This window comes from Monodelphis domestica, chromosome 1 (genome assembly GCF_027887165.1).
Source record: "Monodelphis domestica isolate mMonDom1 chromosome 1, mMonDom1.pri, whole genome shotgun sequence".
In the NCBI taxonomy this organism is placed as follows: domain Eukaryota; kingdom Metazoa; phylum Chordata; class Mammalia; order Didelphimorphia; family Didelphidae; genus Monodelphis; species Monodelphis domestica.
In genome coordinates, this window is record NC_077227.1 from 362356246 (window position 1) to 362371895 (window position 15650).

Genomic DNA, 15650 nt, shown 5'->3' on the forward strand with positions numbered 1-15650 from the left:
GGTGAGGATAGAAATGTGTAACTTTATCCATACTAAATGGCATAAATTTAAGTTCCTTCTCTTTTTTAAAATACTTTTACTCTTTGAAAAATGCCAACTAAATTATTGAAGCTCTGTGAAAGTTGAAACTTGAGATTTATTATAGTAGGAAGTTTGGAGCAATTTTACTGATAGAGTCTTTTGATTCCAAATCCCTAGAAATAAAAGGCAGTCATGGATGATGGTGTTTTTTTTTTAAAGCTATTAGTTAATTGGTACAGTGATCAAAGGAAAATGCCTTATGAGATGAGCATAAGAATCAATATTTATTTAAAACGAACCAAAGATAATTATGGTGATTTCTGTGGCAGAAAAGTTACTATGACTGTGACCACTATTCTAGGATAAAACTTTATAAAAAGTACTATGATAAAGTAAGGGGATCGTGTGGGGCAGAAATAGTGTAAGGAATTAATATTAAAAGTTTACTTACCTTCCAAATTTCAGAATATGTAGAAGCAGAAAGTTCTTACAGTCGAGCTCTTCAGACTTGCCCAGCCTGCTATCAAAAAGATAGATCTGTCCTGTTTTCGAACAGAGCTGCTGCAAGGATGAAACAGGTATGTGTTCTTTACTGGCCTCATCTTTTAACAACAAATTATGGAACTGATGGAACTCTAATGTTCCACAATGTTACTTTTCTCTGAAAATTAGCCTGGCAGTCTAATTGCTTCCCTGAGTATGAATTACAGAAAGAAAAATATTTTTAAAAGTTTAAGTCAGGGGCAGCTAGGTAACTCAGTAGATTAAGACCCAGGCCCAGAGATGAGAGGTCCTGGGTTCAAATTTGGCCTCAAATACTTCCTAGCAGTGTGACCCTGTGTAAGTCACTTAACCCCTAAGGCCTATCCTCACAGCTCTTCTGCCTTGGAACCAATACACAGAATTGATTCTAAGACAGAAGGTAAGGGTTGGTTTTGTTTTGTTTTTTTAAGTCTTCACTGTTGCTGTGAAAATTTAACCTAGCCATCAAAACACCTTTGAATTTTAAAGTAAAGGTTCTTAATTCTGAACTATAATCTCGCTGAAGCAATGGTTGGAGTCTTTCCATTAAACAGATTTCACTGGATTTAGGAAATATTAATTCACTAGACTATAAGTCCCAATAAGAACACATGCGTCCATAGTACAAAATAGATTTTATACATACTTTACAATATGCCAGATTTCATTTACTAGGAATTGGAATCAAAATTAGAAGAAATATGGATCAGGTAGCTTAAAGGAAAATCTTCTTATGTTGTTTGAAGTTAACTCTACAATTCTCTAGAGAAATTCATTTGCTAATTGTGAGGTTTCTTTTAGGTAGATCATGTTAAACCTAGTCAGAACAGATAAGAATCTGTGTGTTTGCTTACCCTTTCTGTCACATGCTAGAATAAAATGTTTAATCATCATGAAATAAAAATCCACAAGAACAAGACAATACATAAATTTGACTTTGGGGATTTGGAAATTATAATTCTAAAATTACTACAAAACTGCCAGAGTTGATTCCTTATAGTGGGAGAATTTATGGGCTTCTCAGAAATTTCATTCCTTCTGAGGAATACTAACAACTACAACAGGGTTTCTCATACCTTTTTGGTGTCATGTGGATCCCTTTGACAGACTGGTAAACCTGTAGAGCCTTTTTCAGAATAATTTTTAATTCATAATTAATTGAAGCAAATCCTAAAGTTTCAATTACAAGTTAATGAAAATAAAAACATCATTTTCTCCCACCCAAATTCATGGACTCCTCAAATCTATCCACACACCTCATGATCCAAGATTAAAGAACCTTGGAAAAGAAAAAGAGCAATGCCAACTAGAGCATCAAGAAAGGCTTCATGGGGGGCAGCTAGGTGGCTCAGTGGATTGAGAGCCAAGCCTAGAGATAGGAGGTCTCAGGTTCAAATCTGGCCTCAGATGCTTCCTAGGTGTATTACCCTGGGAAAGTCACTTAACATCTATTACCTAGCCCTTAGTGTTCTGCCTTAGAACCAATACTATATTTTGGTTCTAAGAGAGAAGGTAAGGGTTATTTAAAAAAAAAATTTTTTTAAGGCTTCCTGGTGTAGTAGAAAGATTGCTAGTTTTAGGACATTAGACTTGGAGTCATTAAACTTGAATTAACATCTCAGACCTGCCTTTTACTACCTCTGTGACCTTGGGCCAGTCAGTTAACTTTTTTTTTACCTGGGTTTGCTTATCGTAAAATTAAGGGTTTTGATTAGGCGACTTCTGAGGTCCCTTCCAGTTCTAGATTTATGATCTCTTGTAGGAGTTTTCACAGGACAAAGACTTAAAACTAAAGGCAGAGGCAAGAAGGGAGAGTGTATTTGAGGCAAAAAGAAAATACAGAATGCTTCAAAAATTTGCATCTCTTAGAATGAATTCTCTCAGTGATGATTCAAATGGCATGATTATTTTTATAATTCCTCCTCTGAATTCTTAGATTGTTCCTCAAAAAACCTTGTGCCAATTTATAATTACACCAGTAATGTATGAGTGCGTGTGTTTCTCCACATTGTCACCAGTATTTAATTCTGTCTATTAAAATATTTTTCCAATTCAATAGGTATAAAGTGAGTACTTCAACTTAGTAATTTGATGTTAGAGGCAAATTGCTTAACTTATCTGACCTGCAAACTCCTTGTTTGTCAAAATGTAGATTTTGAACTAGATGATCCCAGTTTCCTTTCAGATCTGAAAATTTATGTCTATGAGTAAGGATCAAAAAGTGATTTAAGTCTAGATAGTGGAATAGACCTGAGAAATTGTCCTCACTTGTAAAGAAACATTGAGGAGAAAATGCATGCAGAAGTTCAGTATAATTGGTGTTATTATATGACTATATAATCATATATATATAATTATATTTATATAATATAAATATAATAAATAAATAATGATCATTTGATCAGGTTCCAAAGATAGAACAAGGTTCTCAATTACATATGTGCTCAAGTGAGAACTAGAGGGAAAAATTTGATTAGGGAACATTGTGTAATGAGAATATTTTTAGGTAGTTTCTATGTAAAAAAAGATTAATGTTAAGAACTAAAGTATGATGTTGGTCAGTCTGGACTTAGATTTTAAAGTCAAATGGGTTGGTGATGTACTTTCTGATGTGATTTGGTACCATTTGGTATGTGATTTTTTTTTTCAATCAACAAAAGTCTACCTTCTTCTTCCCCTCCCTTGTACCAGTAATAATTTATGATCACCTGTCTTGTTCAATGATTATCAAATTCTCAAAGAAAAAAATTAGGGTACATAGTCAACCTAGGTGGACTATATCCTATTAGCCACAATTTATAAGAAAGAGTGTTATAAAAAGTAACATTTAAGAAAAATTAAAATGGAGGGTAGAGGGCAGCAGGCCAATTATGTATCAGAGAAAAGAATTAATAGATGGACAATATAAATTACACATTGATACCTATGAAATGTCAAAAAAAATAAGTAAAATCTCCAGTTCATCAGATAGATTTATCTTCCACAAAAGATATGAACAGGGATTACATGGTATTAAGGTACAGATGAGCTGCTCTCTGAACAAGAAGAAAAAGTACTCATATTGAAGAAATCACAGATCCATTGAAGTATAAAAACAAGGTAGATTCCATATTATTGGTTCTTTTGTTGCTCAAGTCACTAAAATTGGAAAAAGCATATTAAAAGTCTATTTCTTTTTAGGACAAGAAAGATGCTGCTATCAGTGACTGCAGCAAAGGTATGATGATTTTTATCCTACTAAGTGTGAACACACAAAACTGTTAGTACTCAAAGAAAAAAATATAGAAACTCATACAAGGACTCTATCTGTTGGGTGAGAAGGAGAAGGGATATTGGTGTATAGAAATGATTAAGAAGAGGCTTTATATTTCAGGTAAAAGCAATTATGTTGAATAGTCATATTTATCTAATCAAGACATTTTTCTCCACCTGGTTTCTTACTGGCGTCTCAGATTCAACACATTCAAAACTAGGTTTGTTATCTTTTTTCCCTAACGCTATTTTTCTTCCTACTTCACCAGTCCTGTTTACTGCCACCATTCACTTGTTCTCCCCCTTTCAAGACTTTGGGGTTAATTGGATGTATTCACTTTTCTTTGCATTTTAATTACCAAATCCTGTTGATACTACTTATGAAATATCTGTCCTGTACTCCCTATTTATATTCATAGAATAGAATAGAAAATCTGTAAGGGACTTTAAATATCATCTTTCCTAGAAGTTCTTAAGCTGAGGTTTACAAACTTGGTTTTAAAAAAATACTGTGGGGGCAGCTGGGTAGCTCAGTGGATTGAGAGTCAGGCCTTAGAGATAGGAGGTCCTAGGTTCAACTCTGGCCTCAGACACTTCTCAGCTGTGTGACCCTGAGCAAGTCACTTAACCCCCATTGCCTAGCTCTTACCACTCATCTGCCTTGGAGCCAATACATAGTATTGATTCCAAGACGGAAGGTAAAGGTTTTATTTTTTAAAAAATACTATATTATGGTGTAATTGGCTTCTTTTGTAATTCTACATATTTGAATTAATTTATTTTAAAATATTCTAAAAGAATTCCGTAGACTTCATCAGATGGTCAGAGGGGGTTCATGACACAAAAAAATTAAGAACAAGGATTCTTAGTCCCAACATCCTCATTTTATAGTTGAGGAAAACTAAGACATAGGAAGTGAAGTTATTTACCTAAAGCTGCCTAGTTAGAAAATAGCAGAGCTGAGGTTTAAATTTGGACCCTTTGCCTCCAAATGTAGTGCTTTTTTTCCATATGCCATGTCATTACTTTCCTAAAACAGACCATAGTCCTACCTGCTAACTAGGGGTATCCTTTAGGGCTGTTTCTTATTCTTCTCCCTCTGTACCCTCACACTTGGAAATCTCATCAGTTCCCATAAATACAATTACCATCTCAGATCTCTTTTTCCATCCCTAGCCTTTCTCTGGACTTCTAGTCTTCTTCTTTTTTTTTAAAATTATTTTAATAACAAATTTCCATATAACTTTTTCTGAAAGTATATGATCCAAATGGTCTCCTTCCCTTCTTCCACCCCACTCCCAGTACTGGTAAGCAATTCATTCTGGGTTATACATTTGACCTCTAGTCTTATGTCACCAACTTGACTATAAGAAACTTGAAATAGTTGTCCTCTAGGTATCTTAAACTCATTCTGTCCAAAACTGAACTCATCATCTTTCTCTCTAAGCCCTTTCATCTGCCAAATTTCCCTATTATAGTCAAAAGGATAGCCATCCTTCCAGTCACCCAAACTAGCAATGAAGATGTTATTCTCAGCTCCTCACTCTTTTACTTCCCATATTCAGCCTGTTGCCAAATCTTGTTCTACCTTTGTGACATCTACACACCCCTTTCTGTCTTCTGACACTATCACCATCCTGGTGCAGGCCCTCATCACCTCATTCCTCAGCTTTTGCAATAGTCTTGTGCTGAAGCTCTCTGCCTTATCTCTGCAAACTCCAGTTCAGCCTTCACTTAACTCTCAGACATATTCCTCAATTGCAAATCTAACCAGTAAACTCCAACTACTCCCCATTCCCGTCAGAATTAAAAATAAAATTCTCTCTTTAGCATTTCAAATTGTTTATAACTTTGCTCCTTATTTTTCTTAAACTTTACTACCTTTCACATACTTTGTTTACTAGCAATACTTGCTTTTTTTGTTGTCCCTTTTACAAAAGACTTCATCTTCTAATGCTGCCTTTTCAGTGACAGTTTCCTTTAAAACTCAACAGAATACCACCTTCTGGAGAAAGCCTTTCTTATTCTGCCCAGTTCCTAGTGCTTTCCCTCTGAGCTTATTTTCCATTTATTCATATATCATGTATGTACTCAGTTGTTTACAACTTGTCTCCCAATTTGAGTATGAGTTCTTTAAGCAGAGCCCATGTTTTTACTGCTTTTTCTGTCCCCAGTGCCTAGTATTGTGCCTTGCTTTTGTAAAAGCTTGTTGATTTGTCTGATAAACAAAAGCTGATTTTTTTTTTATATTTGATTTTAGTAGCAATAGAAATCACTAGTTTTTTGAGTAGGAGAATGACATCAAACTGTGCTTGTGGAAGATCATGTAGACAGCTGAGTGGAGTACAAGAAGAGTTTTGAAAGAGGAAAACTGATTAGGAAATCTAATCTAGGCAAAAGGTGTTGAGGGTCTAAACTAAGGTGGGAGCAGGGCATTAAGAGAAGAGGTGTCAGATGAAAAAAGACATAGAGGCAGAAATGACAGAAATTAGCTAGAATAAAAGTTGATGCTGAGTATACAGATCTGGAAGGATGGTAATGCCTTCTACAGAACTAGGAAGTTTAGAAGAGGGGTAAGTTTGGAAGGAAAGATCATCTGTTTTGGATATGTTGAGTTTGAGATGTCTCCAGGACATCTGGTTTGAAATATCCATTAGACTTTTGGTAATGCAGAATTTTGATGCTCAGCAGAGAGACTTAGGCTAGATATTTAAATATGGGAGTTGTCTGCAGAGAGGTAATAATTAAACCCATGAGAGCCAATGATGTCACTAAGACATTGTAAAGAAAGAAGAATAGGAGGCCTAGTTCTGAGTTTGGGGAAATAACTACAATTGTAGGGCTTGATTTAGATGATGAACCATCAAAGGAAACAAAGAAGGAATAATTAGAAAGGAGAGCTACAAGTGTCTCAAAAGCTCAGAGAGTAGAGAGTATCTAGTACGAGCGGGTCAGCAACAGGATCAGATCCAGCAGATGAGCCAATAAGGAAGGGAAATGAAATAAAATAAGATTTGACAAGAAAACCATTTTAGTTGAATGATGAGATTGGAAACCAGATTTCAGTGGTTTAAGGAATGAAAACAGGAAGTAGAAACAGCAGGTATATGTAGTGTTTTCATGAACTTTGGTTGAGAAAGGGAGGAGATATATAGGAATCTAGGCTATACCTTGAGCCCCTATTGAAGGGTTTTTTTAATGAGAGAGGAAAATTGGTCATGTTTGAAAGTAGTAGAAAACAAACCAATAGAGAGTAGTTGAAAATTAGAGAGAAAGAATGATTGAGATTGCAATGTACTAGTTAAGATAGGAGATACAGAAAATTAGGCAAACACAGAATAGCATACATGTCAGACCTTTGGGAAGGGAAAGACTTCAAAACCAAGCAAGACTTAGAAAGACTTACAAAATGCAAAATAAATAATCTGGAAGACATCATATTAAAAAGTTTTTGCACAAACAAAACCAATGTAACCAAAATCAGAAGGGTAGCAACAAATTGGGAAACAATCTTCATAAAAACCTCTGACAAAGGTTTAATTACTCAAATTTACAAAGAACTAAATCAATTGTACAAAAAATCAAGCCATTCTCCAGTTGATAAATGGGCAAGGGACATGAACAGGCAGTTCTTAGCCAAAGAAATCAAAACTATTAATAAGCACATGAAAAAGTTTTCTACATCTCTTATAATCAGAGAGATGCAAATCAAAACAACTCTGAGGTATCACGTCACACCTAGCAGATTGGCTAACATGACAGCTATGGAAAGTAATGAATGCTGGAGGGGATGTGGCAAAGTGGGGACACTAATTCATTGCTGGTGGAGTTGTGAATTGATCCAGCCATGCTGGAGGGCAATTTGGAATTATGCCCAAAGGGTGATAAAAGAATGTCTGCCCTTTGATCCAGCTATAGCACTGCTGGGTTTCTATCCCAAAGAGATAATAAGGAAAAAGACTTGTACAAGAATATTCATAGCTGCACTCTTTGTGGTGGCCAAAAATTGGAAAACGAGGGGATGCCCATCAATTGGGAATGGCTGAACAAATTGTGGTATATGTTGGTGATGGAATACTATTGTGCTCAAAGGAATAATAAAGTGGAGGAATTCCATGGAGACTGGAACAACCTCTAGGAAGTGATGCAGAGCGAAAGAAGCAGAACCAGGAAAACATTGTACACAGAGACTGATACATTGTGGTACAATCGAAGATGATGGACTTCTCCATTAGTGGTGGTGTAATGTCCCTGAACAATCTGCAGGGATCTAAAAAATACTATCCACAAACAGAGGATAAATTGTGGGAGTAAAAACACTGATGAAAAGCAACTGCTTGACTAGAGGGGTGGAGGGGATATGACTGAGGAGAGACTCTAAATGAACACTCTAATGCAAATACCAACAACAGGGAAATGGGTTCGAGTTAAGAACACATGTGATAACCAGTGGAATCGTGTGTCTGCTATGGGAGAGGGAAAGGTGGTGGGAGGGGGGGCAGGGAGGAAAAGAAAATGATCTTTGTTTCCAGTGAATAATGTTTGGAAATGACCAAATAAAATAATGTTTAAAATTAAAAAAAAAAAGATAGGAGATACAGATAAGTAGATATAAAATCATTTAAGACAAGAGAGCATTCGCACCTAAAAGGTTTCATTTGGCTTATCCCAAAAGATAAGTATCGCAAGAAGAAGAAATGAGAAAGGAGACTTGGAGATAATTTGTTCAAAAATACGGAAATGGGATGTAATATTGAATTCAGAGAACAATTGGTAGTCTAGTGTTGCTGAAGAAGTGTGAGATAAGTTTGGAAAGGTAGATTGGAAGCAGATTGTGAAAGTTTAAAAGTATGAAATAAGAGTAAAATGTTTATATTTTCTTCTAAATACATAGGGAGCCACTAAAGATTATTGAAAAGAGAATGATGTGGTGTGTGATTGAGAATTCAAAACTATTCCGGCTACAAATTATCATACAGTTTCAGAATTGTCCTGGATCATTGCATTGCTGCTAATAGAGAAGTCCATAACGTTCAATTGTGCCACAGTGTGTGTACAATGTTCTCCTGGTTCTTGCTCCTTTCGTTCTGCATCAATTCCTGGAGGTCATTCCAGTTCACATGGAATTCCTCCAGTTAATTATTCCTTTTAGCACAACAGTATTCCATCACCACAGTTTGTTTAGCCATTCCCCAATCATTGGGCAACCCCCCCCCCCCCCATTTCCCAATTTTTTGGCCACCACAAAGAGCTCAGCTATAAATATTTTTGTACGAGTATTTTTCTCTATTATCTCTTTGGGGTACAAACCCAGTAGTGGTATGACTGGATCAAAGGTCAGTTAGTCTTTTAAAGCCCTTTTGGCATAATTCCAAATTGCCTTCCAGAATGGTTGGATCAATTCACCACTCCACCAGTAATGCATTAGTGTCTCAATTTTACCACATTCCCTCCAATATTTATTACTTTCCTTTGCTATCATATTGGCCAATCCGCTAGGAGTGAGGTGGTACCTCAGAGTTGTTTTGATTTGCATTTCTCTAATTATGAGAGATTTAGAACACTTTCATGTGCTTATTGATAGTTTTGATTTCTTTATCCAAGAACTGCCTATTCATGTCCCTTGCCCATTTATCAGCTGGAGAATGGCTTGATTTTTTTGTACAATTTAGCTCCTTATAGATTTGAGAAATTAGACCTTTGTTAGAGGTTTTTGTTATGAAGATTTTTTCCCCAGTTTGTTGCTTCCCTTCTAATTTTGTATTGTATTGGTTTTGTTTGTACAGAATCTTTTTAATTTAATGTAATCAAAATTATTCATTTTACATTTTGTAATATTCTCTATCTCTTGCTTGGTCTTAAATTCTTTCCTTTCCCATAGATCATTTTCCACCATTTTAATACCTATTCCTGGCTCACCTCTTACATACTGCCATTCAACCCATATTATCAAATGTTTTAGTCCTCTTTTTTCAAACACTTACCATTACACCCACTAACCTGCTTGCTGAAAATCTCAGACATCAAGTCACAAAAGTTCTTTTGAAATTTCACTTGATTACCCTAATGACTGTCTTGCCTTTTCAACATATTCAGTGACTAGTCGTATCTTACTTTTCCTCAAATTTATGCTGCCAAAGGGTAGAGGATGTTTCCTGATTATTCCTATCCTATATATCTTGGGTTTAGCCATTTTCCTAATTTAGAATACTGTTATTTTTCCTTCTACCTGCTGTTTACATTCACCTTCCTCCATATCTTCATTATATTTATAAGTTTGCAGCATCCTCGTAGACTTTTAAATGTCTGATATCTGCAAATTAATTTCTACTTACTAATAATCTTATTTAGACCAGAAGTTATTTTGAATATATTCTTTCTTTATTCATTAAGGAGGAAGAAAAAAAAACTCCCAATTTTATGAGGATTTTTCATGTTGCATCACTTTTGTGGGAGAATTATAGTTTCTGAATAGTTTAAATTAGAAAGTAGCCTGCTTTTCTCTGTTTCTTCCTGTGTAACCAAATGGGTGGAGAAATGCCTCAAGAGTTTGTGATTAACTGGGTACAAAAGGGAACAGTTTAGCATTCAGTTATAGCAATAGCACCAAGTATTGTCATCCCTGCTGGGAAATCAAGAGGAAAGAAAGAAATAGCAATAGAAGTGTATTCTGGATTTTTCCTGTAGCTCTTTAAACCCACCTTCATCTACCAATGCTAAAAAAGAGATTTTCCCTACATTATATCCACCTCCCATTAGACATATGTAAGATAACCTAACCCTTGAGTGTGTACTTCATATAACAATTCATTACTTCACTGGATCTTCACAGTAAAACTCTATGAGGAAAGTAGTAATATTCCCATTTTGAAGATGAGGAAAGTGAAACTCGGAGATAAGTGATTTATTCTAGTTCAAATAGGCTAATAAATTGATCTTTAGAAAAGTAACAATCTTTGAAAAGAAAAATTCCACTTTGTACCATTGGGTGGCAACATCAAATAAGGAATCTGGAATCTAGGCTATACCAGATGCATATGTAATCCTAATAATAATAACTGCTTTCCTTTTTTCTCCAGCAATTGAATTAAATCCCAGTTATATCAGGGCAATATTGAGAAGAGCAGAATTATATGAGAAAACCGACAAGCTAGATGAAGCCCTAGAAGATTACAAATCTGTTCTAGAAAAAGATCCATCAATATACCAAGCAGGAGAAGCTTGCATGGTAAGAACTTTTTAGATTTATAGAACTTATTTATGGGTTTTTTTCCCTTATTTCCTTTGTTATTACACATTTGTGTCACAACTCTTAGGTCCAATTGGTTATACTTACAGCCTAATTTTGATTGATGTATCCATTGAAATCCAAGAGAGGATTACTTATGAAACATGAACGTATACTCACTCTAACTATACACCTAATATTGTCTGGTCTAAAAGCAGTCTCCAAACCTACACTATTCTTAGAGTAATTTAGTCTAATATTCCAAAGTCCTACCTAGTAGGGATTACTTTATTTTGCTGCCACTTATTAGGAGGATTGTTAAAAATTCTTGACTCCCTATCTGTCCCTAGCACTCTAGTCATTAAACCTCAGTAATCTTCTTTAACACCTTCATCTGCCTTACTCAGTCAGTTATTAAATTGATTTCTCCTTCAAAATATCCTCCAGGTTCATCAAGCTTTTCAGTTTACCAGTAGCACTACACTTGACCAGGCTCTTGACTTTTAATGCTTTGATTGTTCCAACATCCTGACAGGTCCCCTTGCCTCCATAGTCTTTTGACTTGTATTTGGGCTTCCAGTTAATCTTGAACTACAACCTACTCTTGATTTATTCAGAGTAATGAAGAAAAGGCTAATGTGGACAATTAAACTCCATAAGCAATTCCAAACCAAAATAATAACCTTATTTTCTATCAGCCCTCTTATTGTTCCCTTCTTTCATCCCAAATTATGAATGTTAGCCAGATTATCCTAAATTTGACCTGACAAAGTTTTTTTTTAATAATGGCTACATATTATGAATACATTTATTATAATGCTTCCCCCTCCAAAGATCTATAGTATACAGCCAAATATTAAATCATAGAAAATATTTCCTAATTACTGGTCTTTGAAAATACATGTGGACACCAGTGGAAGTACACATCGTCGGCAATGGGAAGGGAGGGAGGGAGGGGAGGGAGGAATAAAATATGATTTTTGTAACCAAAGAATAATGTTTGAAATTGACCAAATAAAATTAAAAAAAAAAGAAAATACATGTGGATAGCTGTTTGGTAGTTATATAATCTACAGAGCTACCCAATTGATTTTTCTTTTAACTTGTATCTCATTTTAGTGAAATATGCATTTAAATCAATCTTTTTCCTAACTCTATCCTTCTTCCCTTCTTTACTCAATGAACCATCCCTTATAACAAAGATTTGAGAAGAAATGAGAAAAAGGCAGTTCAGGAAAACCAACCATTTTATCAAGAATATCTGACAGTATTGCACAGTCTTAGAAGCCTGTTTCTGCAAAGTACATAGGATAGTACATTTCCTTTTTTCTGTACCCCATTGATTTTTCACTATGTGTTTTAGGTTATAATGATAAAGAAAACCGAAGATTAAGAAAATGAAGCTCAGAAATTATAGTCTATTTCTGTTATGACCATAATATTTTTTTTTTTAACCCTTACCTTCCGTCTTGGAGTCAATACTGTGTATTGGCTCCAAGGCAGAAGAGCGGTAAGGGCTAGGCAATGGGGGTTAAGTGACTTGCCCAGGGTCACACAGCTGGGAAGTATCTGAGGCCAGATTTGAACCTAAGACCTCTCCTCTCTAGGCCTGACTCTCAATCCATTGAGCCACCCAGCTGCCCCCTGACCATAATATTCTTGAGAAAAGAAAAACAATTTTGTAAATCACTATGTAAATTATTGATCCCTATCCTTTCTAACATATGTGCTTATAAGATGTCAGTTTTCTTTGACAACTTAAATTTGCTACTGACATACCTTAAACTAGTATCTTGCTTAGAAAAGCCATCTTGTTTTAAGTAGAATCCTCTTCTTTAGCTAATTGTCTTTTCAATACTGAGGGAAATTAAACTGTCAGTACTTTAACCTGGTACTCCACAATATTGAAAAATTATCATTCAGTCAGCAAGCATTTATTCTGTACTTTACTGTGTGCCAGGCACTGTGCTAAGTTTTTAAAGGGTACACAAGGAAGGGAAAAAAATATGGTCTCTGCCTTCAAGGAGCTCATATTAAATCAAGGACACAATATGTCTATAGCTGCATATGTACAGGATGTAAACAGAGTAGCTGGAAGTAGATTGAACATGGGTGCCTGGGGAAATGATGGTCTTTTTGACAGCAATAGGGAGTTTGGCAGAAGGAAGAGTTGAGGGAAGAAAATAATGAGTTCAGTTTTGGACATGGTGAATTTGAGATGAATTCAGTTTGAAATCAACAAGAATTTATTAAGCACCTTCTATGTACCAGGCACTATGATAATCACTGAGGATACAAAGAAATGTATATAGTTCCTGCTCTCAAGGAGCTCCCAGTCTAATAGGGGAGACAGTAGCAAACAATGTTTATAAAAACACACACAAAATAAATTGGAGCTAATCAACCAAGGGATGACACTATCATTAATAAAGATCTGGAAAAGCTTCCTTCAGAAAGTGACATTTGAACTGAGACTTGAAGGAAGCCAGGAAGTAGAATTAAGAATGGAGAAAATGCCAGGCATGGGGCACAGCCTGAGAAAAGGAATAGTTAGGAGGTAAAGTGTTCCTTGCTAGGAACGTAAAATGCAGGTGTTGCTGGATCCTAGATTTCTATAGAAGAGGGTAAGATGTAACAGGAATAAAAAGGTAAAAAAGAGGGTTTGCTTTTATTCTGTACATACTAGGGATCCATCAGTATTGATTGAATAGGAGGTGATGTGGTCAGACCTGTATTTTGGGAAGAGCAGGGAAAGACTTGAGACTAGGTGACTCACCGGAAGGCTAGTGAAATAATGCCTTAGGGTGATGGCTTTGTCAGAGAAAACAAGGAATCATACAGAAGAGAGATTGTAAAGATAAAATCAATAGGACTTTGCAACTGATTGAGTACTGGGAATATGTATAAGGAGATAATAATGATATGTAGATTTCATGATTGAATTTCTTCTACTGTAGTAGGATGTTTGACAGAGAGAATCTGGAGGGAGGGAAGAAGGAGAGAGGAAATTAATCAGTTCAGATTTTACATGTTAATTTTTAAATGTTTATGGAACATAGCCTTGAACATCCAGTTCAAGGTGTCTAAAAATTATTTGGTGATATAAGACCAGAGGTCAAGAGAGAAACTAAAGCTATATATCTGGAAATCATCTGCATAGAGATCATTTCAATCCATGGGAACTGATGAGAGAGAGAGTGAGAGAGAGAGAGAGACAGAGAGAGACTAGCTGCCTATTCATGAAAGAATGATAAAGGAGAAAATAATGGAGAAGGGTGTCTTTTTTTTTTTTTTGAAAATTTTATATAATCAATTTAGAATATTTTTCCATGGTTTCAAGATTCATGTTCTTTCCCTGCCCTCCCTCAACCCCACCCCCCTTCCATTTCCAACTTGCAATTCCTCTGAGTTTTACATGTGTCATTGATCAAGACCCATTTCTATACCAATAATATTTGTACTAGGGCAGTCGTTTAGAGTCTACACTCCCAGTCAATTCCCCATTGACCTTGTGATCAAGCAGTTGTTTTTCTTCTTTGTTTCTGCTCCCACAGTTCTTCCTCTGAATGTGGATAGTGTTCTTTCTCATAAGTCCCTCTGAATTGTCCTGGATCATTGCATTGCTGCTAGTAGAGAAGTCCATTACATTCGATTGTACCACAGTGTATCAGTCTCTGTGTACAATGTTCTGGTTCTGCTCCTTTCACTCTGCATCAATTCTTGGAGGTCATTCCAGTTCACATGGAATTCCTCTACTTTATTAATCCTTTGAGCACAACAGTATTCCATCACTAATAGATAACATAATTTGTTCAGCCATTCCCCAATTGAAGGGCATCTCATTTTCCTTTTTTTTTTTGCCACCACAAAGAGTGCAGCTATAAATATTTGGGTACCAGTCTTTTTCTTTATGATCTCTTTAGGGTAGAAACCCAGCAGTGCTATGGCTGGATCAAAGGGCAGGCAGTCTTTTAGCTTCCTTTGGGTATAGTTCCAAATTGCCTTCTAGAATGGCTGGATCAATTCACAACTCCACCAGCAATGTATTAATGTCCCAATTTTACCACCAGTCTGCTAGGTGTGACGTGGTACCTCAGAGTTGTTTTAATTTGCATTTCTCTGATTATAAGAGATTTAGAGCACTTTTTTCATGTGCTTATTGATAGTTTTGATTTCTTTATCTGAAAATTGCCTATTCATGTCCCTTGCCCATTTAATTGGGGAGGAAAGTTTGTCTTGAGTGGTGTAAGATGTACAAACTCTTGGCAAAGAGTTTGGGGTTTTTTTTTGTTTTTTTTTTAGTGAAGTATGAGGCAAGGTCCTTAGTTGAGGGGATGAAAGGAGCATGCCATAGGAGGTTTGAAAAGTAAAAAAGTTTTTTAGTATGAATGAGAGAACCAGTCAGAGGAATATGAAAGAATTACTGCTACAGTGAGGCATAATAATGGATAATGGAACATAATAAATTTGTAGCAGGCCCAGTCAGCACAAGATTTTCTCTAATTCTGTTTAAGAGCACATAAATAAGGAGCTATGGTGATAGTGGTAGGAAGGATCTGAATTGGACTTTGGAAAAGCATAGTTAGCAGTAAAACAAGGGGCCAAGGGATTTAAGTTCAGAGGATAG

General features: G+C 35.7%; 1 protein-coding gene across 1 annotated transcript in view; it reads left to right on the plus strand.

Moving 5' to 3' along the window:
- The window catches only part of TTC1 (tetratricopeptide repeat domain 1), a 59473-nt gene that overhangs the window by 17369 nt on the left and 26454 nt on the right, over window positions 1-15650 (plus strand). The window contains exons 4-6 of the mRNA XM_001379827.3: window positions 487-599; window positions 3724-3760; window positions 10875-11023. Of these exons, the coding sequence (XP_001379864.2) occupies window positions 487-599; window positions 3724-3760; window positions 10875-11023 (299 nt within the window). The remainder of the gene's footprint in view (window positions 1-486; window positions 600-3723; window positions 3761-10874; window positions 11024-15650) is intronic.